Source organism: Dermacentor andersoni, chromosome 5 (assembly GCF_023375885.2).
Source record: "Dermacentor andersoni chromosome 5, qqDerAnde1_hic_scaffold, whole genome shotgun sequence".
NCBI lineage: Eukaryota > Metazoa > Arthropoda > Arachnida > Ixodida > Ixodidae > Dermacentor > Dermacentor andersoni.
The window spans coordinates 197,684,164-197,711,266 of NC_092818.1; the positions used below are offsets into that span (position 1 = coordinate 197,684,164).

General features: G+C 45.7%; 1 protein-coding gene across 6 annotated transcripts in view; it reads right to left on the minus strand.

The window, feature by feature from the left end:
* The window catches only part of LOC126531823 (dipeptidyl peptidase 9-like), a 156,604-nt gene that overhangs the window by 35,049 nt on the left and 94,452 nt on the right, over positions 1 to 27,103 (minus strand). For all 6 annotated transcript variants that reach the window (XM_050179557.3, XM_050179559.3, XM_055071505.2 and 3 more), the window contains 4 exons: positions 22,301 to 22,365; positions 9,162 to 9,232; positions 6,520 to 6,601; positions 5,916 to 6,051 (listed from right to left, as the gene is read on the minus strand). In XM_050179557.3, the coding sequence (XP_050035514.1) occupies positions 5,916 to 6,051; positions 6,520 to 6,601; positions 9,162 to 9,232; positions 22,301 to 22,365 (354 nt within the window). The remainder of the gene's footprint in view (positions 1 to 5,915; positions 6,052 to 6,519; positions 6,602 to 9,161; positions 9,233 to 22,300; positions 22,366 to 27,103) is intronic.

The following is a 27,103-nucleotide window of genomic DNA, read 5'->3' on the forward strand; positions in this document are numbered from 1 at the left end:
GCTAAATACTTGTTGTCCATCGATCTTCGATCCGGCTACTGGCAGATTTCAGTTGATGAAATGGACTGCGAGAAGACAGCCTTCATCACGCCGGATGGCTTACCAGTTTGGCCTTTGGCCTATGCAATGCTCCTGCGACATTTGAACGTATGATGGACTCTCTTCTGCGAGGCTACAAATGGACCACCTGTCTTTGTTACCTTGACGACGTTATTGTTTTTTCTCCCACATTCGGCAGCCACCTTACCCGACTCGCTGCAATTCTTGCGGTCTTCCGAAAAGCCGGCCTTCAACTGCACTCCACGAAGTGTCAATTCGGGCACCGTCAAATTACAGTGTTGGGACACCTTGTTCACGCATCTGGCGTCCAACCAGATCCGGAAAAAGTTCATGTCATACGCAGTTTCCCTGTGTCACGTTCTGCTTCTGACATGCGCTGCTTCGTCGGCCTGTGTTCTTACTTTCGCCGTTTCGTCAAAAACTTCGCCAACGTTGCTCGGCCTTTGACAGATCTTCTAAAGAAGAACACATCATTCTCATGGGGCCCAGAGTAGGGTCACGCGTTTGCCGCTCTCATCGGATTCCTGACCACCACTCCCATACTTGCCCACTTTGATCCATCTGCACCGACCAAAGTCCACACTGATGGAAGCGGCCACGGCATCGGCGCTGTTCTCACCCAACAGCAGAATGGTACTGAGTGCGTGATAGCTTACGCCAGCCGCCTGATGTCACCTGCCGAGAGAAATTACTCCATCACCGAGGGGGAGTGCTTGGCTTTAGTTTGGGCTGTCGCCAAGTTCCGGCCATATTTGTATGGCCGCACATTTTCGGTCATTACAAACCACCACGCCCTCCGTTGGCTGTCTTCCCTCCTGGACCCACAAGACGGCTTGGTCGCTGGGCTTTGCGGCTCCAGGAATTTTCATTTCTTGTCAACTATAAGTCTGGACGTCTGCACAAGGATGCTGACTGCCTCCGCATCACCCCATGGATCCCCCTGATCCTGTTGCGCATGATCCAGTGACCTGCGTGATGGCTTTGGCTGATATGACCGAAATGCTTGCTGAACAACAATGCGACGCATCCTTACAGTCCATCACCAGAGTGCAATCTGGCAGCACCGATGGCATGTGCCGCATGTTCGTTCTGCATGACGGCATCCTCTACCGCCGCAATATCAACCCTGACGGCCCCGAGTTGCTCCTTGTCCTTCCTCGTCATCTGCCATCCGTCGTTCTCGAACAATGTCATGATGCACCGACGGCGGGACACCCTGGAGTTTTGCGTACATACGACCGCGTACAACACCGGTTCTCTACCGCTCTGTGTGTCGTTATGTCGCAACTTGCGAATTGTGTCAGCGCTGGAAGAAACCTCCCCTGCCACCTGTCGGACGACTCCATCCAATTGAAGTTCCCTCTGAACCGTTCTTTCGTGTAGGCATTGACCTGCTTGGCCCTTTTCCGACGACAACTAGAGAGAATAAGTGGATCGCCGTCGCTACTGATAACGCAACACGCTACGCGATAACAAAGGCGTTGCCGACTAGTTGCACAACAGACGTCGCTGATTTTCTCCTTCACATCATTCTCCAGCACGGTGCACCTCAACAGTTACTTACTTACGCAATATTTGCCGCGAGCACCCGCCATCTTCAAGTCCCAGCTACACCACCGAAGTCGACCGCAGCAAACGCTAGCCGAGGTCTAACGATTAACACCACAGCAAAGAATCACGACGGAAAGTACTTCCAATGCTAAAAACTGGGGTGCACAAGGCGTGCCCGGAACCAAGGCTGCAGAGACAAAAGTGCCAAACATACAATGGCGAAGGCTCCTCTTCATCAGTTCTTGAGTCTGGGCGAAGCTACGAAACACCTGATTTGCTGTGCTACGACACACCTGATTTGCACCATCTGTCACTCAACAACGACAGCTACACAAGATGCGCAAAGCCTCCGCGATCAGTGTTTAAAGAACCAAATCTTGGAGGTCACGTAGGACGGAGAGGAGGCAGCCACCGCTGCTCTCTAGCCTCTGCACAAGTTTGGTTTTAGTCAATTTTACCTTCTCTCTCCATTCCAGGTCAACGCAGCCTCGTGACTAGGCAGCCCCCCTATAACAGGTGCGTTTCTCCGGCCGTGTGTCAGATGCCAAGCCGCCGGTGTGGTAGTGCGCATTTCGAATTATCCGTGGCAGAACCTACTCACGTTCGAATGAAAAGGCTTTTTTATACAGAGTTGTATGGAGCTTGGCTCGGCAAAACCGTACAGTTCGAATTAACCATAAATTTGAGCTATTGAAGTTCAAATTAGCGAGCTTTCACTCTACACTACACCAATGATGTCCAAGTTTATAACAGTCGTTTGCCCTACGTAACTAGACGAGTTAATGGGATGACTGTGTCTTGACCAATCAGAGTGGTCGCACTATTAACAGCACTCTGCCCATGGTCGCACCACCTTGCTGAACTTTGCCTCCAATGCTGCATAATTGCCCCCCCTACGATGCAACCATGTGGAAATTGGGGATGTGAAGTCGACACTGTTTCCACAGAAGTCGTCGTTGGCCCCTCGCCAAGCTCTATGCGACAATTAGCTTGTAGCAATTTGAGAAGCCTTACCTTGACAGAGATTACTGCTTCTATAAAACGTGGCAGTTGCTGTCACCTCGAAGGGAGCTTTTTTGTTGATACGTCAATAGTCAGCACCACGCTCCATCATCGTATAGGTGGGCACAGGTCAAGTGGTCGCTTCATGCGAAGCACTCAAAAAGCGCCCATTGCCACTTGAGACGTAATACAGTCGAACCCACTTATAACAATACCAGTTTTAATAATATATCAGTTATAACAATGAAAAGCTACTGCACTGTTGACTTTTGTATGCTTTCCATGGTGAAATAACCCGCCTTGTACCATGCCCCGATGCCGCATTATCAGTTATATAACGATGAAGTCTGGCTGCTGGATGTCCGAGCCGAAACATAGTGAAATGCGAAATCCTTGAAAATAAAAAAAAATTAAATGAGAAATTCGAGCCGCTGCATGATGGGCCGCTGCTCCAATAGCCGCCGCGCGATCATTTTCCAGCCATCTCAATGCGGCTATCTCCCGTCGCCCTTCCACCCCTCCGAACATGAATGGGCTGCACCAATAGCTCTAGGCCACCCCACCCTCCAAAACATGAATGGACCGCACGACTGCACTGCAAGCAGATTACTTGCATGTTGCTCGCTGGCTCCTCATTCAGTGCCGCGTGCAAAAACCGTCGTCACTTGTCAGTAGCGACACGCTGCAACTTCAAACTGGCGATCAACAGTGAAGATGGCGGCCATGACGTATTTCTGCCGTGATCGCTTCCGGCACTTGGTTGTTTTTTGAACAAAAATGGTGGCGCCCACACAAGTGTAATGCGGTCGTATTTTACACAATTTTATGGAAAGCAATCACATTTTAGCACATTTTGGAGCATACTAGCCTTGCGCAAGTAGGTAATATGCAGGGTTACATTCCAGCAAATTGCGTTGATGTGGCACAGCAACATTTCGTTGTCGAGAGGTATGAAATGCATTGAATCCTATGGCCGTTCGCCGGGGATACAAAAATATTTTGTTTTGCAAGAATTTCATATTCGCAGAATTTTGTTATCATGGCTTTCAACTGTATTACTGCTTTCGATTGTGCATGCCTCATGCTTTTTCTTGTGGATCTAGCAGCCAGAAAACTTATCATACAATCGCAGTTCGGTGATGTAAGGAGCATTGGTGCCAAAAGAGCTTGTCTTCCGAGAACGTATTAACCAGTAAAAAAAGAAGCATAACTGTATTGCATCATTTTTTATGTTCTGAATCATGAACGTTGGCACTGGGAAATTGTACAAAATGGGATCGTATTCATGAGGTTCTTTTGCATTTCGAACACATGTATTCTAGCAAAGTCCAAAGATGGCAGAGGCACCAATCAGCCGTGATGAGTTTTTCACCCCCCCCTTTTTTTTTTCGCAGCTGTACAATGTGCCGGTTTTCTGTGCGTGCCTTTCTCTTTTCTGTTGTATGTGACGCAAATTTGGATTTTGTAAATTCCCCCCCCCCCCTATGTAATGCCATAGGGGCCCTTAGGGTATGTAAATAAATAAATAAATACTAACAGTCCGAAATGTGCTTGAGGACATTTGAAAACTATTCTATTTATTCGAATCTAGGCTGACAGTTTTTTTCAGATGATCAGGTATCAATATCTAAGGTCACCTTAGACATGAGGATCTTAAAAAACACACCAGCTTGTAATTGAAAATGACAAATGTGGTGCATAGCTAGTGCCATCTAGAAAAGTCAGTATCGCAGCCGCTACTAGTCACGCCAGTAGCCAACTGAAGTACACAAGTGGCATCGCCATTTTGACCTGTGTCGTATCGGCGTGCAGCGCGGCATCATTGTAATGGCACCAAACAGCTGATGCCGTTACAGTGCCGCTTTCAATCAAAAAGTTGTGCTAGCCACAGAGGCATCGAAACTTTCAAGCCGGGTGGGACTTCAGCATCGATGAGAAAAACGTGCGCCGTTAGAGGGGGCCACGGGAAAAGTTTTTTGAGTGTGCTGCAACGAGGAGATGACAGCGATAAGGAAGATAAGGATGCGATAACAAAGAGGAGTTATTCACAGAGATCGCACTGCGTTTCGACGCGTACAAGCCATGCAGCCTTCTGCACATGCGTGGTAGTGTGGACGCAAGCTTGCGTGCATACACAAGTGTACGAGGTTAGCAGCGATGCTAACATACAGTGAGCTCGGCATGTTTACATTAAATAAATGCTGTTTTCATTTTGTGAACGCTGTTCTCACTTTTTAGTTCGGCCTACGTTCGATGTAAGTTTTTTAAATTTCTTCTGGCTTCAGACATTCGGGGTTGGCTTGGAATCAGGGGTTGGCCTAGATTCAGGTAAATACGGTATGTCACAAGGCTAAAATAGCAAGCAGGAGTGTAGGCCCTTTCTGAGCCCTGTGCACTATATACCACAAATAAAGCACTTGGGGATCAAATACTAGTGTGTCAGTAGAATGCCTCCCTGTACACACAAACCAAATACTATTAGGTTTCTAATCTACAGATGAGCCCAATGCCTGAGACATGTAAGAAGCCATGTGTAACAAATTTAAAAGATGCTGCTTTTTCTTGTGTCCTCAATCAAACCTGATCAAAAGACCTAGCGAGGTTTAAAAACATCACCACCTATGTCAGCTTACCAAGCTTTAATCAAACAGCATATGCCATGTTTACTCGATTGTAACGCATGTTTTTTAAGAGATTTTTGTAGCTTGAGGTTAACTTGTGTAACATTTGAATAACGGCAAATTTGACCACCTCAAAAAAAATATATTCGAAATCGGTTTTTGGTGCTATTTTGGTAACCTGTACCTTCACATCTCGATCCAACCCCATAGACGAATCGACAGAAGTCAACACTTGTTCTTTGTTGTCAGTGGTGGTATGGTTACAATGCTGCAGTACCCTGTGTCCCTTTCCCATTTCAATTTCGCTCATTCGCGACTATAACAGACCACCAATTATCTGCCTTACACATTACACGACCTGCCCAACTCCATTTCTGCCCGTTAAACTCGACTATCGGCTGCTGCTGTCTTGTCTGTTAACATTACACCTGTAAATTTTCTTTCCATTATTCATTGCACAATCCTTAGCTTCTTCCCAAGCTTCTTTGTTGAACTTAACAAATGAAAACAACAATTACATGGCATTAGTTCCAGTCAGAGAACAGAACAATGGCATAAAACAGAATGGCAAACCGCTCCTGTTGTGTTCTATCACACCTGCCATTGGCCAGGAATTCTTTAGCAACTACAGTACCCATAGTTACAGCAACTGTTAATCGCTCGGAAATCGCTAATGCTCACTTGATGGCTCCAGTAAGACTGCCAGAAGGCGTGGAGATGGTGGACATGATGGTTCTTCCAAGTGGTTCAGCCCATACGCAGCACTCGAGGGTGGCTCACTCAGGCTGCTCTTGACCGTAACAAACATGCTGCACCCCTGCATAAGGCAATGAGACAGGAGTCTCCGGTGATGCCCCTTCAATTAGACTGTCCTCTTTTTCAAGGAAAGTATAACAGCAAAAGTGCTCAGTGGGGCAAGCTCTGACATCTTATATGCCGAAGTCTACATGCAAGAGATTAACATAATAGCAGACACGGACAGGCGCACTCTGTACAAGGAAGATAGTTTAGCTACGGTAACAGACAATCAGCCATTCACTTTCTTGGGTATTAATCCATGTTAACAAAATGTGACCCTAAAGTTGTTATCCAGTGGCACCTTAAAAAAATGAAGCCCTCTGTTCCTCTTTCTCTTGTTCTTGGGCATTGCCAGTAATACTAGACCACCCCATGCATCTGAAAATGATCCTTCGTATGTTCTGCTGGAGTTCCACTTGAAAACGGCTCTTGCTGTTAGTTGTGTGTAAATGAGCTTCTCTGAGCAGTTTCAAGCAAAATATACTACCTGATCCATGAAGATGCTGTGAGAGTACCCTGGCTCAGTCAGCCTTGACACCGGTAACTGGCCATCAAGGCCCACCACATACCTGCAGTGTTACAACACATTATGTGCCAGTGTCATTTGGGATCCGTTTCAATCAGGATTAATAAACCGCATTGAGAAGATACAGAGAAAATTTTCAAGGTTCATTTTTTCCTGGTATTATCGTACTGACTCTGTTTCCGAAATGCTTCGGTTGCTTGATTTGCCTCCACTGGCTCAACGGCGGAAGTTGGCTAGACTTAAATTTCTTTTTTTGTTATCAAAAGGCCATTTCAATATTCAAACCACACCCTATCTTGCTCCCAGGCAGGCTAGAAACGTCAGATCAAGCAATCATTGCATGTTCTCAATTCCAAAAGCATATCTGGACATGTACGCTTATTCATTTTTTCTGCGAACGATTAAGAAATGGAACAGTTTGCCGGCGTCTGTTTTGCAGTCAAGTAGCATTAAAATCTTTGAGGAACGCGTTAAAAACCTTTTGTGAAATTTAATCTTAGTGGTGCCGTGCAAACATTGTCACACTATTCTAGAAATACATACAATAGTCTTTCTTTTATGCTGCTTCCAATATCACTGTCACAATGTTAGAAACATGTATTTCTTAGCCAAACTATTGTATTTGTATTTCATTATTTGTTTTGCATTGTATTTCCAACATTCATTGCTTCATGTCCTATTTACGTTTGTAAAGTGTTTACATTTTTTACGTTTTGTGCAAACCTGCTGTACCCACCCTGTTACGGCCAAGACGGCCAACAGTATTTGAAGATACAATAAAAATTTAAAAATAAAACAATTTCTTCTAATGGAACCACAAAACAAAACCTTGCAGCAACAGCACAAATTGTACAGATGAAAGATGAATGGCACTTTATTTAGAAATAAAGTAATAAAACAAGCATTCTTATAATAATTAGTGCATGTGGTGAACATCTTTTTCACTGCTTCAGGAAAGCTTTGAGAAAATTTGTGTGCAATATTTTGAAGTCTTCTCAGCCTTATTAGTTATTACCGCAGTGCATGTTTAACTGATCGGCGCAGGATTTTATTCAGTACTGTACCAACACAGAGGCCAGTGCTTTTTGTTAATATAGTTTTGAAATCGGGGCAACAAACCTATTCGGTTCCAAATGAATCACATCCCATCCACTGTACATGTGAATGGTGTTTGGAGTCCGTATTGTGCATATACTATCTTTCTAATTGAACCAGCTGCCCAACACTTGTTCCAGAAATTGTGCTGCAACAAACATGGCAATACCCACTGAAGCAAGAGCTCTTTCCTTATGCCAAATCCAACCAGATTTCTGCACACTTTCTCGTCTTAGGTAAATAACAAAGATTTAACAGGCAACCACTACCATTTTTTGAGACTGGTTATATAAAACAGCAGCTGGTAGGGCTAAAACAGGAAGGTTTCACCCCTTTTGAGCAGACAGAAATGAATCCACATTCAAAGCCAAACACTGCAACATAGCTCATATTCTCATTTATGTATGCTAAAACATGCGTCTCAGGTCGCTCAGGCCCCGCCAGCTTGGTAACATCAGCATCTCGTGCCACAACGATTCAGGCCGCGTGGGCACAAAAACTTCCCCGCTTGAAGAAGCTCGAAGAAGAAAGCCAAATTTTAGAAGCGCCAACGTAAGCTTGTCGAAACCCCAAAAATGGCAACACTCATCTCAGGCCGCTTGGGTCCTACCAGCTCAGCACACACCAGCATCTTGTGCTGAAAAAATTTCGCAATGCTTCGCTTTACATGGATGTCAGCTACAGTTGAGACTGCCATTTTTTTAATGGCTTTGGATAGTGCACTTTTTCAGTCAACACATTTCTTTCACATTTTTTTCCCAAACATATGAACGAGATTCTACTGTATCTGGCAGCATGCAATGCTACTAGTAACTCATATGATGCATCAGTTCAGAAATCCCACAAGCTTATGGCCATTTGGCAGATTAGATTCTGGGTTTTTACATGCCAAAACCACAATATGATTATGAGATGCACTACACTGTCCACCCTGCCAAGCCAGTGGCCATAGCATCCAAGGTCAGGCAACGTGATGCACGTGCCAACCATCTCAGAGCCTGTGAAGCACTGCCAATTTTCACATTTTTGGTGTGTAACAAATTGTGCTTTGGTCACAGGGAGTGTACTACGAGGCAGGAATAAAAGGCAACCAGTAGAGCATGTTGCATATGATACGTGCTGTGCTGTAAAGGGATTTGAGACCTCACGTCGTACTCATTTCCTTGAAGGTTGCTCAGTTTCTAGGCATTTCTTAAGCCTCTGTGATGCCCTGAATTTGTACTGGACACCACAATCGCAGCACACCATAATAAAGAAATAGGTTTTGTTGTTTAGGAGCACCTACTCTTGCCCAGTGATGAGCATAGTGCAAAATTGGAGGACTGTAGTGCTCTACTCGCACTCTCCATGCCAATAAGTAATCAGTTTATCAGTTTACGCTGGAAGAACAAATTGCCTCCCTTGCACTCTCCATTGCTTTCATAGCTTGACACTCTTTTTATATGTCTTGTTCTCTGGTAAGCAACAATAAGGGCAGGCACTAATATGACAAAGCAAAGTGAACTCACAGGTGCCTCTCCAAGGGTGTGTCCTTGAGGCTCACAAAGTAGACTAGTCGCCGGCTCTCGTCCACCCACACCTGAAGTGAGAGCATGCTTACGTTACAGCGTGTACTGCAGACCCAGAAGCCTTCTTGTAGACAATCCTACAGAGGCATTGCAGTGCTACCATCCCAGGCTGTTAATACGGACTAATCAATTAAAACCCAGTCAAACCTTGATATAACAAACTCGGATATAATCTAAATCGAAATTGTTTCTTAACAAATATATGTTTATGACGAATACCTGAACTATCATCCTTTAAAGAGACCCTGAGACATTTTTCTAACTAATCAAAGAATGGCCTCACTATTAAGGCATGTCGTTCCACAAATCTCACGCCACAAAAGCTTTTTGCAATCCCGTTTTCGCAATCACGAAATCAGCCAATAGCACTAGTTGGCCAACTGCTTTCAATCAGCTTTCGATGACATTGCAGATGCAAGAGCAAGTGTCTGTTCAGTGCTTTTGACACAAGATTGTTAATTCCCCGCTATGTGCAGTGCAATAATATTTAGCTCACATGTTCACAGGAGCCTTGTTAACAGATCAGCAATGTTTCTTTACTATGTTCAAAAAGGGATTCAGGGCCCCTTTAACTGTTTCCCCGCCGCACCCATTGGGCATCGTTAGCTGCTATCGATGGCTTGAAATGCCACGTTCGAGACCTTCCACGCCATCCACAGACACACTGCACTATTGGACGTGAAGGAGGAGAGAGAGAGAGAACGAACATTTAACAATGCCAATCAGTGAGAAAGAGTTCTTTCTTCACCTAAGGCCTCCTCAGTCCAGGTAGCCATTGGCCTTTGCTGCTTCCCTGGCCTGGTTCAGAACTATATTTTTGTTTTATAAGTAGTTCACTTTTCTGCCTCCAAGTGGTAATTTTTGAACGCGCTTCAAAGTTTCACGATAGTCGATGTAGAAAGCAAAAATGACCGCCTCCAGGAGCAACACGCGCACTTCAAGTTGGACTTTGACTCTGAGAGCGACGACAACGCAAACCAGCCCAGAACGTCGGCAGCCGCAGCCTGGCATGCCCAACTGTAATGCTTGCAGTAAGATTTTTGTAGCGGAATACCCGTTCGGAGATAGTGCCTATCAGGCAGCAATATATTTTCTATATCTCATAATTTTTGTTACATTTCTTTTTTAGTAGATGCAATCTTTACAAACTTGGGCCAATTTTATCCCACAATCTTGATTCTGGCAATTTATATCTTCTTTATGACATACATCTTGTTAATAAAACTGTTATGCTTGAAAAGCACATTCATTCTGCTTTTTGTTTATGTATTATATGAAATGTTGCGTGCAGTAGTTCAGGGTGTCTACCAAGTTGACATTTCCAAATTCCCTGAGTTTTCCAGGTTCCCCCCGGGTGCCTTTGCAAAATTCCCTGAGTGACACCAAACTTTGTTTAATGTAAAGATGGGCTGACACCATGTCACTCGATGCTGTCACTCTCTAGTAAGCATGTTAAAAAATAAAGCAACTTAATCCAGTTTGAATAGTAAGGGGTAGTGCTTATTTTATACAAAAAGAAAATAGAAGAGCGGGGTTAGTGAAATGCACAGCGAATAAAATATCTTTAAAAGAATGGTAACACCCATTAAAATGGAGTTGAACATTATCAAATACGAATAAAAAGGAGGTGCATATAGAAGCAAATATTTTTGAATATGAGCTATTTCTATCAACTGATAGCAAGCTCATTGGCATGAGACCGGAATTTTGTCACAAATGAGATTCTCTCTCAGAAGCTGGAAAGTCAACCTCAACCATCTTGACATACTTTCAGCCTGCGCACAACACCTCAGTGTTGGGTTTCACTGCTTTAAAGAGTTTATTTTGATTTGGATGAGGGACACCTGCACTTCGGCGTCAGCCAACACTTTGTTTTTTGAGCTCAGGCTCCTTCAAAGAAGCAGCGGCACACTTTTTTCTTGTTCACTTCTCAATGCGTAGGTCCTCTCTGTTCTCGTCCTCCTTCTGCTGTACGTTCGCCCCACAGACTATCTGAAGCATCCTCTTGGTCAGTTGTACAGCCAATGTCTGGTTGTACAACAATTGGTTGCACAACCAATGCCTGGACTCGCTAGGGGCCGTGAAAACTTCCGAAAGAATGAATGAAAGTCTTTAGTGCCCTTAGGAGCTCAAATCACTGCAGGCATGAACAAAAAAGCTCTGAAGGACTGCCAGTACACCTATTAGGCATATCGGTGCTCGTACTGTGACAGGAGACAGAACATGCATGCGAGTATAATTAAGGCATACATACTAGTCCCATGAAAATTGCCCATTCCTATGCTTGTTAAGCTTCACCGCAATGTTTTGAGTATGCTTCACCCCCGCAACATTATCGAATTGGGGTGAAACGGACTTTCAGAAAACAGTATTATGCAATGTGTCGTGCATGCCGCGCTACGAAGCCAATCGCGAGGATTACATGTCACGATCCACCCCGGGTCGTGAACAAGGGAGGGCTTCTGGCACCCTCCGATAGACGTACGCTCCGCAGCGTGGTGGTGCTGAATGATTACTGACCGGCGAGCTGCCGTGCTCGTCGGTGTTTATTGTGGTGCGGTGACCAGTGTTGCCTGCCGAGCTATAGCAGGCCGCCGAGCTTGGCGGGCGAACCAAGATTATGTCCGAGGGGGCGTCACATACTTGCTACATACAAAGGCGGAGTCAATGCCTTTTCTGACAGCTGCAAATTCTTTCAATGAAAACACGGCACCGCATGGTAAGAAGCTTAATAGAGAATGTCAAAGCAGCAAGGCTTAGCTTTGTCACGGTGGTGGCTACGGCTGCTTGCATGCGACAGCGCCGGTTCGAGGCGGCGAGATAATCAGAATGGCGGCAATGGTGGCTTTGATTAATGCCATTTCGGACCTGTGATCACAGCCAAAAAATGCAGACAGTCAGACTGTGGAGGAATCTTGAGTCTGACATTTCAGACGTTCTTATACATTGACTCTATAGGGTACGTGGCAGTGCCGCGAAGCCATCCGAATTATCAAGCATGTCCAAAAAATCGGGCGTCCGGAAAATCTATCGTTGACTGTACACTGGCAACTTCTCCAGTCCACGATAGCATGATAAAGACGATTCATTACGATTCCTCTCTGTTACTCGAGCCAGCATTAGCACGACTTTTCGTTCCCTTTCAATAAAATTACAGCTAATTTTCCCTGATAGAAACACAAATTCCTTGCGTTTTTCCTGATCAAAAAAGGGGCTGAGTGATGGAATAGCACACTGTGGTATAAAGGTTATAAACAGGGATAAGTGCCTCAGAAAGGCTGGCCAACGTTTCGATAGGTAGACCTATCTTTGTCAAAGGCGGCCTCGTCATCCTCGCCGTGTTAATTTTAAAGGGTTAGTAGAATGACGTCACGTGCGGTTGTTGTCGGTCGCAGCTGGTTGTAAAGGGAGAGACTTCAAAGAGAATGAGCGTTGTTGCTTGGCATCTGTAAGCCTGCTTTCTAAGACAAGAGAGGACAAGAACAGGAGAGTGGGAAGGCAGGGAGAAAAGAAAAGAAAGAAAACTAAAAAAAGGGAAAAAAGGACACCAAGAGGGAAAAAAATAACAAGAAAAGAAAAATAAAGGCATGAGGGGTGTTGGGGAAGTGAGAGGTTAGAAAGGAAGGAAGGAAGGAAATACTTTAATGCTCTATTTACAGCTTTCAGCAGCTGACAGAGGTCTTCATGTTTTACTTAAGTCTCCGTCGTCTTGAGTGGTCGGCGTCCCTATTCCAGAGCACCGCTGAGCCTGGCCACTTTGAGAGCGTGTTGCACCAATCCTTTTTGAACTGTGAGCACGCCGCTGGTAAGCAGGCCCTCCCACTGTTCCGCACTGGGTGTTTTTTCTTTGTGGAAAGAGAAGTTATTTCTGCACTCCCATATGATGTGATATAGTGCTGGGATGGCCCCACACCATGGGCATGTGTCCCTGTATTGACTGGGAAACATTTTATGTAGGTTGTGTAGATTGGAGAATGTTCCTGTCTGCAGCCTTCGCCAGCCGACTGCTTCGCATTGTGTTAAAGATGGGTGGGGTGGTGGATATATTGTCCTTTTGCCTCAGTAATGGTTTAGTATTTCCGCGTGCGTTGGTTCCACCGTCATAGTGGTATCCGGGTCCACTGACTGTCCCACTCGGTATGTGAGCTCGCGAGCTAGACTGTCGGCCCTCTGGTTACCTTCTATTCCGGTGTGACCCAGCACCCAGAAAATCATATGCAGTATCTTTTCATTCGGAAGCCCTGCCTCGAGGAGGATTTGCAACGCCCCTTTGTTGATTGTACCTGCCGTGTAATTTCTGCATGCTTCTTTAGAGTCTGAGTATTATCAAGGATCTGTTAGGTTGGAAGATTCAGGGGTGTCGATGGTGGCATATTCTTGTGGCATTAGAAGAAACAATCAGGCGGTCAGTGCACAAGTAACAAAAAAGACCCAAAAATACACTGTTTGAAAAAACGACTTGAGTAGCATAGCAGCAATGTGTCGGGTAATTTTGAAGGAGTTAAGATGGCGGCAAGGAGTCTGGGTGCAATGCATGGGTTGCTTCCCTGATCTTTTAAGAAACGTTAGCCCCAGTAGCTCAACGTAGGTGACGTCATGGCGGTACACTCAAACCCGGCTATATCGAACTCGCAAAAGAGCGCCTATCAGTTCGATATAGAGCATAATTTGATATAAGCCTGCTAAATAATTGGGTGTCATGAAAGCACATACTATTTATAAAATCACTTTATTGATGAAACTAGCGTAGTTTTGCATGAAATAGTCTTGCATTTTCTTCTGATTGGGGAATTTTGCTGCCTGTGACGCACGCACTTCTCCACGTTGTCTAAGGAATTGGAGCAGCTGAGGCCGCAACCTTCCGCATTCGCTCAGAAGCACCGGACTAGTGCGAGCACACCAATTACTTCGGAGGATGTGGGCAAAGGACCGTCGTTGCTTTCCTCATTGTCCCCACTTTCACTTGTGCTCGGTACGATGTCGGCAATGTAGTCTTCGTTTTCGGGCTCTCCCGTGGTCGCGACACCATCATTTGCACTCACAAACTCGTCCATCCTTGATTCGTCAACAGCTTCCGGAAATTCTGACAGCTCGCTCTAAACTTCGGCAGCACCGGCAACGGCTTCGTCACGTTCATCAGAATTTACAGCCATCACCGAGCACGCGGAAGCCGGCACGGCTGAAGCAATTTCAGATGAACCACTCGTAGACAGCCGTGCGTACGCGTCGGGCGCCAAGGGCATTGGGTCACGAGTTTGGCCGCTTTAGCCCTAATCTACCCCTTATTCTTCAAGATCGTGCTGAGCGTGCTCCTTGGAATCTTGCACGCTGCGGGGACATACGACTTCTGGCCGCACTCGACCCGATTTATGATTTCGAGCTTCACGACGAACAACGAATTCTGCCGCTTCATCACGGCAACACTGTGGGAGAAGGTCCACAAAGCGCACGCACAATGAACCAGAAAAGCAGCGAGACAACTCGCACTTTCACCATCTTGCACGACAAGGGCACAAGAGCCTCTGATTGGCTGTCTGAACAAGCGCTGCGGGCGGGCCAGGATCATTTTTTGCAGGAGAGTGTCGACGGCTCGTCCGAGGTAGCACGGTCACGGTGGGGAGACCGGTTGGATGGAGCCGCAACGCCGGGTTTTCCCGGCACTGCGAGGGAAAGCCAACATCTGGGCGCACTTTTCCGCTGCTTGACGTTCTATATATCAGGAGTCGCTGCTATTTTTGTTCGATGTAAGCATAATTTTTGCTATACATACTCACTGTAACTATACCATGTCCAGAAATTGCTTGATATATAAAAAAATTCGATGTAAACGGGCTCTATATAGTCGGGCTCGACTGTATACAGAAGTGGCTGAGGCACCGAAAAAGGTATCCTGGCATCAGGGGTTTTGGAACGTGTTGGTGAGGGTTTTTCAAGAAATTATAATAAAAAACAGACAAAGAAATCAGGGGGGGGGGGGGGGGGAACTGAAACCTGAATAACAAATAGGAGGGTGACATGAGTAAAAACGGGCGGGGGCAAGTGTACATGAGAAAAGGGATCGTACAGTTGATATAAACGCAAGAACATGAGAGTATATGAAACTGAGTAATAGGCAGGGAAAAATTTGAAGTGGAGAATAGGTAAGGTTAAGAATTAAGGTTACCTGGTGGCACAATGTGTTTTGTGCCTTGGTTGATGATACTATGAGAATTTCAGATTTACACTACAGCTTTTAAAGATTCTAAGTTTCCACGTGCCAAATTAATACCCATCGGGTGTAGGCATTTAAACTTGTGTATGAAATATGATTTCGTATATTTCCTCTCGGGAGGTGAACGAAAATTTGTTTGTAGTATATAGAGCTTTGCTTTCTCAAATATATGACCATGTTTATTGAAGTGGCTGGCTACTGCTTTAGGTAAACTGTGTTTTGTATCTGCGTGGTGACCGCTGAGTCTGGTATGAATTTGTTGTGCAGTCTCACCTATGTATTGTTTGCTACAAGTGCCACATTCTACACAGTATGCTATGTTGCTTGATGTGCAGGTGAAACTCGAAGTTACCTTGTGTGAGTAATTGAGCGCCATACTTTTTACTGTACAGTAAAAGCTCGTTAATTCGGACTTCTAGGGACCGTAAATTATGTCCGAATTAACCGAATGTCCGAATTATCGAGCGGACAACAAAAACAATAAATGCACGACTTTCATCAACAAACCTTTACTGCGCAAAGTAATTGAGGATGCTCGTCTGCTTTCGAGCAGAAACCTGCGCGGATACTATTTTACGAAGTCCTTCCAGGTGCTTAGCAGCTCACATGCTGTCTGCAGTGTCCCAACAAAATTCTTCCAACACAGCGAGGGCCCCCGCGGCTTCCTTCACAGTGCGAGGGGGCCGAGGCTGCTCCTCTCGCAGCTCCTCTTCCTCCTCAGAATCTTTGCTGTGCAGCACGTCCCTGACAATTCCTTCTTCGGTAAGCGAGCCAGCTGTAACAACGCCATCATCAATGCTGACGTAATCAGCGAGTGTCACCGCATCCGGCAGAACTCCAAAATCCTCGCAGTCATCTCCATTGTCATCTAGTGACACTTCGGCCACTGCATCATCGCCAGGCTCACACACAACGAAGCCACTGTGTCTAAAACAGTTGGCGACGACGTGCACGGGCGTGTTGTGCCAAACATAGGCAAGAATGTTGACCGCGCTCAAAAGATTCACGTCGTACTGCTTGCCGACTTCATGGCACAGGAGCATCCGTTCCAGCACGCGCCTGCGGTATTTGGTCTTGACATACTGAATTATGCCTTGGTCCATCGGTTGGAGGGCCGATGTTGTGTTCAGCGGCAAGAAAACAACTTCTATGTTGTCCAGTCCGGTGACACTGTTATGCGCACTACAATTGTCCAGCACCATTAACACTGCGGTTCTTTGCGGAAAACTGTCGGTCTAACTTCTGCATCCAGCCACGAAAAATTTCAGACGTCATCCAGGCCTTTTTATTCACTCGGTATTCCACCGGAAGAGCAGGCATGTTCTTAAAGCACTGTGGCTTCTGTGCCTTTCCAATGACGACAAGTGGCAAGCGCTCTGTTCCTGTCATGTTGGCGGCTAAAAGAATGGTGACGCGTTCCTTGGATCTTTTGCCACCGATGCACGGCTCTCCTTTCATGGTCACAGTCTTGTCTGGCAAAGCCTTAAAGAAAAGTGCTGTTTCATCAGCATTAAATATGTCATTTGGATCGTAGGCGGCGATGTGTTCGAGCAGCTGAGCATTCTTCCAGTTGTTGGCAACGTCTTCGTTGACAGCGCCTCTTTCGCCGCACACAGTCTTAAAAACGAGGCCATGTCGCTCTCTGAAGCGCACACACCACCCTTCCGATCCCTTGAATGCATCGATATGCATCACCACTGCAAACCTCTCGGCTTGCGCCATGATGAGGGGTCCACTCAATGGCAGATTTGCATTACGCGAGTCGATCACCCACCGAAGCAAAGCCTCTTCCAACTCTAGATGAGCTGCTGTTCGCCGACGCTTTCGTGACGCTCGAAACTTCTCGCTTTCGAACGCCTCAAGAATCTGTTCTTCATTCTTCACATACGTGCTCAAGGTACTTCTTTTCACGCATACTTCTTCATGGCTTCTTGTCGAGAGAGTCCGTCCTTCAGGGCTCGCAAAATTTCCACCTTGGTAGCCAAGTCCTTCGCCTCGTATTTCGGCCGCTTCGCCGGCGTTGCCATCGGCGGAGAATGCAGTGACATGGGCGCACAACAGAAAAGCACCAATAAAGTTCAATAACTGAGCTGCGCTAAATCCAGCGGTCCTCGACAAAACAGCGTGCAAGGATGTAGCGCACCAACAGCAACAAAGCGACAAAATGGCCCTGTCGATAACGCCGACACATGCAAAAAGTGCAAAAACAAGGAAAAGCACCCATCCGGCCACAAGTCGAGCCAACTGGATTGGATTGGCCAAGTTTCAGCCACTTGATGTCAATGGCGATGCTGCGTTTGGGCAACGAGGCGTTGGTTTGGGTATCACTTTTGTGCCGCGGTTGCCGTATTTTCGTTTTTGAGCCTCGGTGGCTGCCCGAAATCGTCCGAATTATCCGAGGTGGGCTGGAACCCGTCCGAATTAACGAGAGTTTCGTCCCATAGACTCCTATATATAATTGTAGGGACCAGGCGCGAAGGTCGAATTATCGGATTTTCTGAATTAACGGAAGTCGAATTAACAAGCTTTCACTGTAGTACTAATAGATTGAATATGTTTGCATGTAGAGCACCTGGGGCGGCCACAGGGACCAGTTCCCAACTTCCTCTTTTTCTGTAGTTTGGCATGCACAAGAACATCCTTAACATTAGTGTTGCGTCTGTGGGCTACTCTGGGCGGGACGGGAAAAATCTTATTAAGTTTCTGGCTGCTGGTGAGAATTGGGTGGTATTTATTGAGGAGGTTGTTCACGTTTGGGAGTGCGTTTGAGAATTTAGTAGTAAGAAGAGGTGTTGTTCTTGTGAGCCCATGGCGGGGCTTGAGGACCTCGGCTCGATCAAGTTTGGTTGCATCGGTGTAGGCTTTTTGAAGAGCACTGTTTGGGTGGTTCCTGTTAGATAGGCTTTCTTTAAGGGGATCCGAGTCTATCTATGTAGTCTTGGTTTTCAACGCAAAGGCGACATAGTCGTGTGGCTTGGCCTTTAATGATGCCTTGTTTGCAACATCTGGGATGGTGGCTTGTATATACCAGGTACTGTTGTTTGTCGAAAGGTTTCCTATACAGCGTTGTCTTTAGCGTACCATTGTCTATGTATATTGTAGTGTCCAGAAAGTTTATGTGCTCCGTTGAAGATTCTGATGTGAATTTTATTGTTGGGTGAAAAGAATTTAGAAATGCTACATATTTATTTAGGCTGTCTTGACCATATCCCCATATTATGAATATGTCGTAAATGTATTGTAGGTATGTGTGGGGCTTGTCAGCGCAGCGCAATAGGAAATCTGTTTCTAGAATACCCATAAATATGTTCCTGTACGTTGGTGCAAAAGGCATACCCATACTTGTCTCATGTATTTGTAGGGAGTAACTCTCCTCAAATTCGAAGTAGTTATGTGTTAGAACTAATTCAAGGAGAGACAAGTAGACTTCAATAGAGTGTTGTGCATTGTGTTTAGACAGCATATGTTTTATCGAACATAAACCATAGGGGATAGGAATGTTGGTGTACAGGGCCATGACATCTAGGGTTGCGAGAATTATGCTTTGGACTAGTGTCTGTAGTATTAATGTCCCACATAATTCTTAGTAGGTGAGGTGTATATTGTACAAATGACGGAAGTGCTTTTGGAAAGTCACAAAGGAAGTGGTTAAGGAATGTAGAGATGCTTTCTGCCGGGGTGTTGTTGTTTGATACTATCGGGTGCACCGGGATATTAGCAGCATACATAGTTCAGTGCATGGGATTTTATGAATTTTTGGAAGGAGGTAGAAGCACCTGGCAGTTTTGTTGCTTAGTTTAAGAAATTACCTAGTATTCTGATGGCGTTATCGATTCATTAGCCAAAAGTGATTTCAGCCTGTTGGTAACTGTCGGTGTGTAGGATAATGTCGGATTGTTGTCTAGCTTAGAGTAATGTTCTGCATTGTTTAGTTGTCTGTAAGCCTCGTGCTTATATTTTTCTACTGGCCAAATAACTATACTTCCACCCTTATCTGCTTCCTTAATAACAATGTCATTCCGGCAAGTAAGATTTGAAATTATACGACTCTCCAGAGCAATTATGTTTTTAGGCCGCTTAGATGTCTTGGATTGGCTTATAATTTCTTTACTGACAGGTTTAAGATAGAGGTCAAGTTCTGTGGCTTGTTCTGGTTCGGAAGTCCAAGTGGATTGGGCTCTAAGTGGTATAGTCCCGGTGTCTGGTGTGTTGTTGTCTGCGAAAAAGTGTCTGACATGCATTCGTCGAGAAAATTCTGAAAGGTCCTTGTGAAGCTCAAATTCATTTATTGTATTGTTTGTGGGACAAAAGTTTAAGCCCTTGCTAAGCACGTCTATGTCTACAATGTCTACAACATAAGACTGATTTAATTTTGTGGAAGTTTCTGCAACATCTGGTATTTCGAGATTCGAAGTCCCACTTGGCATGAGGTGGTTGTTTCCCTGAAAGGTTGTTTCTTGATTAAAGTTTGCTTTTTTCGTTTGTTTATGAACCAATTTTCTAGACTGTTTCGTCGTAATGCTGTAAATCTTTCTTCTCATCCAGTGTCAGAGCTACGTTCTGAAGTCTGCATAGAGTGGTTCTTCGCAGTGTTCCTTGGGGATATTCAAAAGTGAAAGTGAGGCATTTGTCAATGTTGCTTTCCAGCTTGCACAATGGTGTAGTGGGAGTGTTCCTAGAGCTGGTATAGCCTTCAGTGTTAGACATTTAGGGATTGTATTGTTCTCTGTGCAGAGTGTGTACATTGTCAGATGGGAGGTGTAGCGCACACGTTTTTTGGTGTTTTCTAGCCTGTAGGAATTCGGTGCTTCGTGGCAGTGAAGGGTTATTGACCTGCGATGGCTGTCATTTGTTTGTATTTTTGCTGGTGGATCTGCGTGGGGTATTTTTCTGTTTGGCAGGTTTCTTGCCGTATGCATCACTTAATTCCAGTTCGGTTTTTGTTTGACTTTGTGCGTGTGCAGGCGGGTGTGTGGGTGTCTGTGTGAACACTTCGGTAGTAGATTTTCTGTTGTCTGTTACAGTTGTGTCTGTTTGCACTGTTTTCCAAAGTCCCAGACACCAGGATACTTTTTTCGGTGCCTCAGCCACACAGGGTATCGCCACTTCTGTATACTGCCGTGACGACACCTACGTTGAGCTCCTGGAGCTAACGTCCCTTGAAAGACCATACTGCTTCCTTCCAGATACCCCATGCATTGCACCCCAGTCTCCTTGCCACCATCTTAACTCCTTCAAAATTACCCGACGCATTGCTACTACGCTACTCAAGTCGTTCTTTCAACTGATGTATATTTGCGTATTTTTTGTTACTCGCGCACTGACCACCTGACCGGCTCTTCCAATGCCGCCAACGACACCCCTGAATCTTCCTAACCTCCCGTTTCCCCAACAGCCCTTATGCCTTTCTTTTTCTTTTCTTGTTCTTTTTTTTTCCACTCTTGGTGTCCTTGTTTCCTTTTTTTAGTTTTCTTTCTTTTCTTTTCTCTCCGCCTTCCCACTCTCCCGTTCTTGTCCCCTCATCTTAGAAAGCCCGTTTACAGACATCGAGCGACAACGCTCATTTTGAAGTCTCTGCCTTTACAACCAGCTGCCACTGACAACAACCGCATGTGAAGTCACTCTACTAACCCTTTAAAACTAACACGCCAAGGATGACGAGGCCGCCTTTGACGAAGATAGGTCCACCTATCGAAACGTTGGCCAGCCTTTCTGAGGCACTTATCCCTGTTTATAACCTTTATACCAGAGTTGTCCCTGAGTATTTCCAGACTATTCAAAATAACTGAGAATTCCCGGTTTTCCCGGTTGGTAGAAACACTGTAGTTCCTTCAGAAAAGAAAATCTGATGTAATCTACAACGAACACCTATTTTCCCCATGGTAGGGAAAGAGTTAAAACTGCAATCTTTGCTATGTGTACTGATATCCACTTTTTGTAACGCCATATGCGGCAATGACAGTATTTAAATAAATAAATAAATAAATAAATAAATCAGACATGAAGTTGTTGTCATGTTTAATGCAGCTTCGTTACAACGAAGTTCCACTGTTTCTCAACACACAATATTGAGGTTGTGTTGCATGCAAAAGAGAAGTAGTTGTACAAACAAGACTGCTGTTTCATGAGTATGCTCACTTGACATTCCTGAATACATTATTGACAAAATGTTGTTACTGTACATGCAACACCCATAAAGTGGGGGAAAAAAAGGAATAAGTTACCTCCTACATTTTTGGGCAACTTTGTGGTTATGAAGGCAAAGCAATGGGGGCACAGCTTCTGCACATGTATTGTAATGCCAAGCAGTCCACGTAAGCTTGGCAGAACTTTCAGCTCCTCCGACTCTGTTTAGCTTGTTAAAAGCAGCTATGTTTTAAACCAACGTAAATTGCTTCATCTTTTTAAAAAGCCATTTGTAGCTGAATTTAGTTATAAGACTCTGAGGCGAGCTGAGCAATAAGCCAGCACACAACAGCCATCAGAAAGTGCAGCCACCATTTCGCTTTTGTGAGATGCTTGAAGCTTGTGACAATTTATGTGTACTAAAGGTCAAAGGAGCAGACGAAAAGTACAGGCGCACCTCGTTGCAATGAAGTTGCATCCAACACAAATTACTTTCATTAAATACTCAAAATTTGTTATAAGCATACATGCTGATATCGGCAAACAGCAGGTAACTGGCGTCATCACATGGTAACCAGTTCATTTTAAGCTCGGTGGACTAAGGGCTGAATACTGAAACATATTGAGCAGATAGTGGCAATTTCTTCAAGCACCTGGCAATGCTGACAACCACGAACAACAACCAACTTCAAGTGCTTATACAATGTCTATAACAGTAAAAAAGAAGAAAAAAGGCACTCACATCCTTCTCGGACACCTCCCACTCCCCAGCAGTGAGCTGTGTCTTGTAAACCAGGCGATCTGAGCCTGGAGGGAATGCAAAAAGAAGCGTTACAGATCATCTGGCAGGAAAGTTTAGGTTTTGATGCCACCATCTGCCAAGATAGCCACAGGGGGTAAAAACCAGCTTCTGACAGGCGACCTCGCCACCTACATTGGTTCGAGACAGGGGCCGTATTCTGAAACGTTCGCCTTCCGCGATAGTCCCGTTCAATAAATCAAGTGACTGCTTACCTGTGATGTCAGCATGCACTACCAACATGCGCTCTCGAATGATACACATCGCATAAGAGAGCGCACCGTGCGAGTGCAGAGCGGATCGAGTGTGTTGTTTCTGAGTGCAGTGCTGCAGTATGGTTTCTGAGCACTGACTACGGTTGGTTACGGCTGCTTTAGGTAAAATAAGTTGAAAAAGAAAGTGTGAAATGTTTTATTTTAGATCAATCAACAAATATCACCACGAAACAATGCGTGTAAGATGCCACCAAGAAGACTACTACAAACTACTACACTCCACCACCAACGGAACGCCAAAAGACGTGTTCATTATTTCAATATATGTCGAGAGCACCCATCGACACCATGGCGCTAAAATGACAAAGGTCGGAATTACTACATGGTGCTGTTTCTTTTCCGGTTTTGCGAAAACAGTCAATCAGCGTGCACCATTGGCGGAGGCGTGGCCACAGCGATAGTTTCGCGGAAGGCGAACATTTCAGAATACGGGTCCAGATTATAATACGTGATATCTAGCAACAAGATGTTTACACGGGCAATAAAATCTATTTCAGGATTTTGTGGGACAAGGAAAAAAAATGTCAGGATTATCTGAAACAAAACTTATAAAAGGTTTGTATGAACAGTGAAAAAAAAAAAAAAAAACATTTACTGCATCAGTGTGACTTTACGACAACATGACATGACCTCAGTACTGCTTTGCATAAAATTTATAAAATCAAATTTCATCCACTCATGCAGAGGATAAGCACTTGCAACAGCAAAGGCCTCATGACTTTCTCCATAATGCAGCACTGCAGCACACGTGCATCCTTATATGAAAAGATGTGCTTTTCACTACGCCTCATATATCCCAATGATTTCATTGCCGTGCGAGTCAGATGGCAATCCACCTTTTGCGACGCCGAACTGCGCATGCGCATCGCCCTAGTGGCTGAGGACCGAAGCAATTTGGCAGGCGCACGACCGGACTCGACTCTCTCATCCGAGTGAGTGGAGTACGGCCGTGGCAGGCGCTGCACTTGTCAGCGCTAGCCGTCTCTTTAAGACTCTTACAGACAGGCACACATCCGTCTTGCTGTTCTACACGGTTTACCCTGACATATCTCGCGACTATGCCTGCCCATCCAGTAGGCAGACCTCCACTCAAGTACACATGCTCTGGGAGTGCGGGTTGAGACACCCCAAGTTCAGCATGAAGGAGTGGGACTCGCGTTTGCATGAGTTCGCCTTAGACAAGCAAATCCTGGCTGTCCCGCGTGCCCATGACCGGGCTGGTGGGCTAGACCTGACAGTCCCAACAAGGGACTAGCCGGGGTGCGCGACGAGAGCCGCGTCCTCCCCAGAACTCCAATAAATTTCTTTACTTGTCAGCCTTGCCATTCTTGCTGCCGCGCGCACGGAACGCCTTTCGAACATTATTACCATCAAAATTTGGCACGATGCCAATGTTGTGTCTCGTTTACAGCTGCAACTCCCATGACCCTCCCAGCAAAGCAATGCGGATTTTCCGATTTCCATCGGTAAAACGCGATCGACAGCGCCGTGAAGCCTGGATTAGGGCTGTACTTTGTGACAGGTACGTACCGGCATATGCAGTTTACCTCTCTGTCTTTGTCATTACTGACTCATACGAATAATCTCGATGAGTACGCAAATGTGTGTTTGAGCTAGCAAAACAAACAATCTCTGATCTCGCGCGACCTGGTTGAATGAAGCGCAAAGTGTATTCTTCTTTTTTTTTTTTTTTTCTATCGTCTCTGTGTGTCCGTCGCTAGAACATTGTCATTTCGCAACTTTACACCGTGCACACTTGCAGCTTTATAAACGCTCAGCAAATGCTTGTGGTGTCGGCGCAGTTATCTGCGGGAGCCAAGCTCACCTGCACTGCCGGGCTGACGGGGGAAACAGTGTGCACTGTGGAAGTAGCTGATAGTGCTAGTTAGCAATCGTTACGAGTTGAAGTTTTGTCATTCTTTTCGGCACCAAGTAATATTTACTTGTAGAAGGCTATTATGTTCATTTAGCGAATCGGGATGTAGTACGGTATGTACTAAGGCTCGTTTTCCTGTGCGGCATCTTCCGGAGTCAAGTGGCACGTCTTATTGTCTGACTGACACATTTCAGGGGCGCCTTCGCTGTCGCCCAGACATCTGGACTTCATACTGACACGCATACTTGTTTATCTTCTTCGGGTAATCGCTTTTCACCATCAAACAAATGTTATCGCTCAGCGCGGAACGCGCCCGTATGTATCGGAAGATTCTTGAATGTTATCGATGGTTCTATCCACTGTCTGTTGTCGCCGAACCTTCTGTAATCTGATTGCATGTATGCGTGACGCGAATGGTGTAGAACTTTCTGGAAGACACGCGGGCACCAGCGATCACTCTCAAGCGTTCGATCGCTCATAAAAACTGACGCGCTTTTCGACGATTTCACCGATCACCGACTGTGTTCACTGCTATCGTCGTGATTTAAGTGAAGCCTGTTATTGTGGGCACACATTCGGCCAATAAACGTTAGTTTCGTCATTCACAGTATTGCTACTGTGTTCTTTGCCGTCACTACTACGTGACAATACCGATGTTGTTTGTGTACATGCATCAGTTAAAAAAAAAAAAACACGGTCGACTGCTATGTCAGCGTCACAGCGCGTTCTAAGAGGAAGACAGGCACCACACAAACAGAGTGTATCACCGATATTGGTCTTCTGACCAATTTTTTTTTTTTTTTATTTTTGTAGATGTACACACACTTTATGTGGGTAAATAACGTATGCAACTTGGCATGCTGATGGCCTCCCCACTGCCAGTCGGCACTGATTGGTGGTGATTGGTGTACAGTCGTCAATTGATTTTCCGGACTCCAAAAATTCGGACATGCTCGATTATTCGGTCTGCTTCATGGCACCGCCATTCCCCCCATAGACCATAATGTATAACAACTGCCGAAAGTTCGGACACCTTGCAACCTCTCGTCTGATTTTTCGGACACTCCTTGAGCCAACTTGATCAAGAGCACCATGCACCGACTCTGACCAGTGCATGGTTTGACTTGCTGAACGCCATTTTTGTTTTGAACGGAGCCTGAATGAAGTGGCGCTACTGCAAATCCCCGCTCATCATCATTGTTTCTACCTGGTTCGATAGAATTGCTACAGCAGTTTCGGTCTCAGCTTAGTAAGCCATGCCAAGACAATCCAGCAGCTGATTTGTTTGTTTCTTCGTGCACGACGCCACGAGTAGGCTACGTTTTTCGTTTGTGCGACTGGTGACGGCGTGGTGGTGTTTGCTTTGTGTGCTGTGTCGAGGTAGCGGTGATCCACCGCAGCATACGGAAACATCGCGTCAAGTGTCTAATGGCGCCGACAGTGCCCGCGCGCAGATTGCGCTGGGGCATGCTGGCAAGCGGGTGCCGGGAGGCCTAGGATTTGTCACCTTCCGATGTGTTCCCTACTGACACCGAAAATGTTCTGCGGGGACCTGCGCAGCGGTTGCATTGCGATTCCGGACACCGTCTCATTTGACAGTTTCACAGGTGCTGCTGACATGCTGTACTGACATGCGCAGAACTCAATGACGGCGAGATCATTCGTCAGGTTTCTGCTGCACCGCCAGACGATGACTCCGAGTCGGAAGGTAATGCACCATGTGCTACACTGCCGTCGCATGCAGAGCTAGTACAAGCAGCGACTGCTTCCAGCCGCCTATGGTGACCGTACGACCCTCTCCGAGATTCAGGCTTATCTGATTGCGCGTAAACAGAACAGCGTGCAACAGCGCATTCACGATTTCTTCAAGCCTACTGCCGAGCCCAAATAAGTGCGTGGAAATAAAGTATTTCCTTCCTTTTCTTTTTTTCTTAACCCTTCGAAGGTTTTTGCCGTACATGTACAGCGGCAGTTTTCTGTCCCGCAAGGTCTTTGCCGTACGGGTACGGTTTCGACTCTCCGTTTGAAATTTCGCGCCATAATGACGATGCGTGCTCACTGGGAGGTGCTGCCACCTCTTAGGACTTATAAGAAGCGTTTGAAATTTGCACTACCTTCTAGGGAGATAAACAGAATTCTAGCTACAGCGCGTCGCGCAGATTGCGGCAACACCCCTTTTGCGGTTTCGGTTTTGCTGCGTGATCGCAACGGAGGCGCGCGAAACATCATTTTTCTCTTTGTCAGCACTCTCTTACAGGGGTGGCAAAAGTTGATTTCTATCTTGATTGGCGCTGCTCTTAGCTTGTTTATCACCACCGCTCACGAGGTATTCTCGCTCTCTGCGGTAACGCGCTTACACGAGAGGGTGCCTCAGACCTCTGCCCAAGGCAGCCTCACGCAGAGAAGATGTCATGTGTGCGCCAACACAACTCGTCACTCCAAGAGGAGAACAGACACACATTTTAGGTGTGCAGACTGCGATAAGGCACTGTGCGTAGAACCGTGTTTCAAGGAGAACCACACTCTGAAATACTATTGAACATTTTGCAGTTCTGAGTGATGCCGACACCAAAATACTGTTCTTAATTTCTTTTT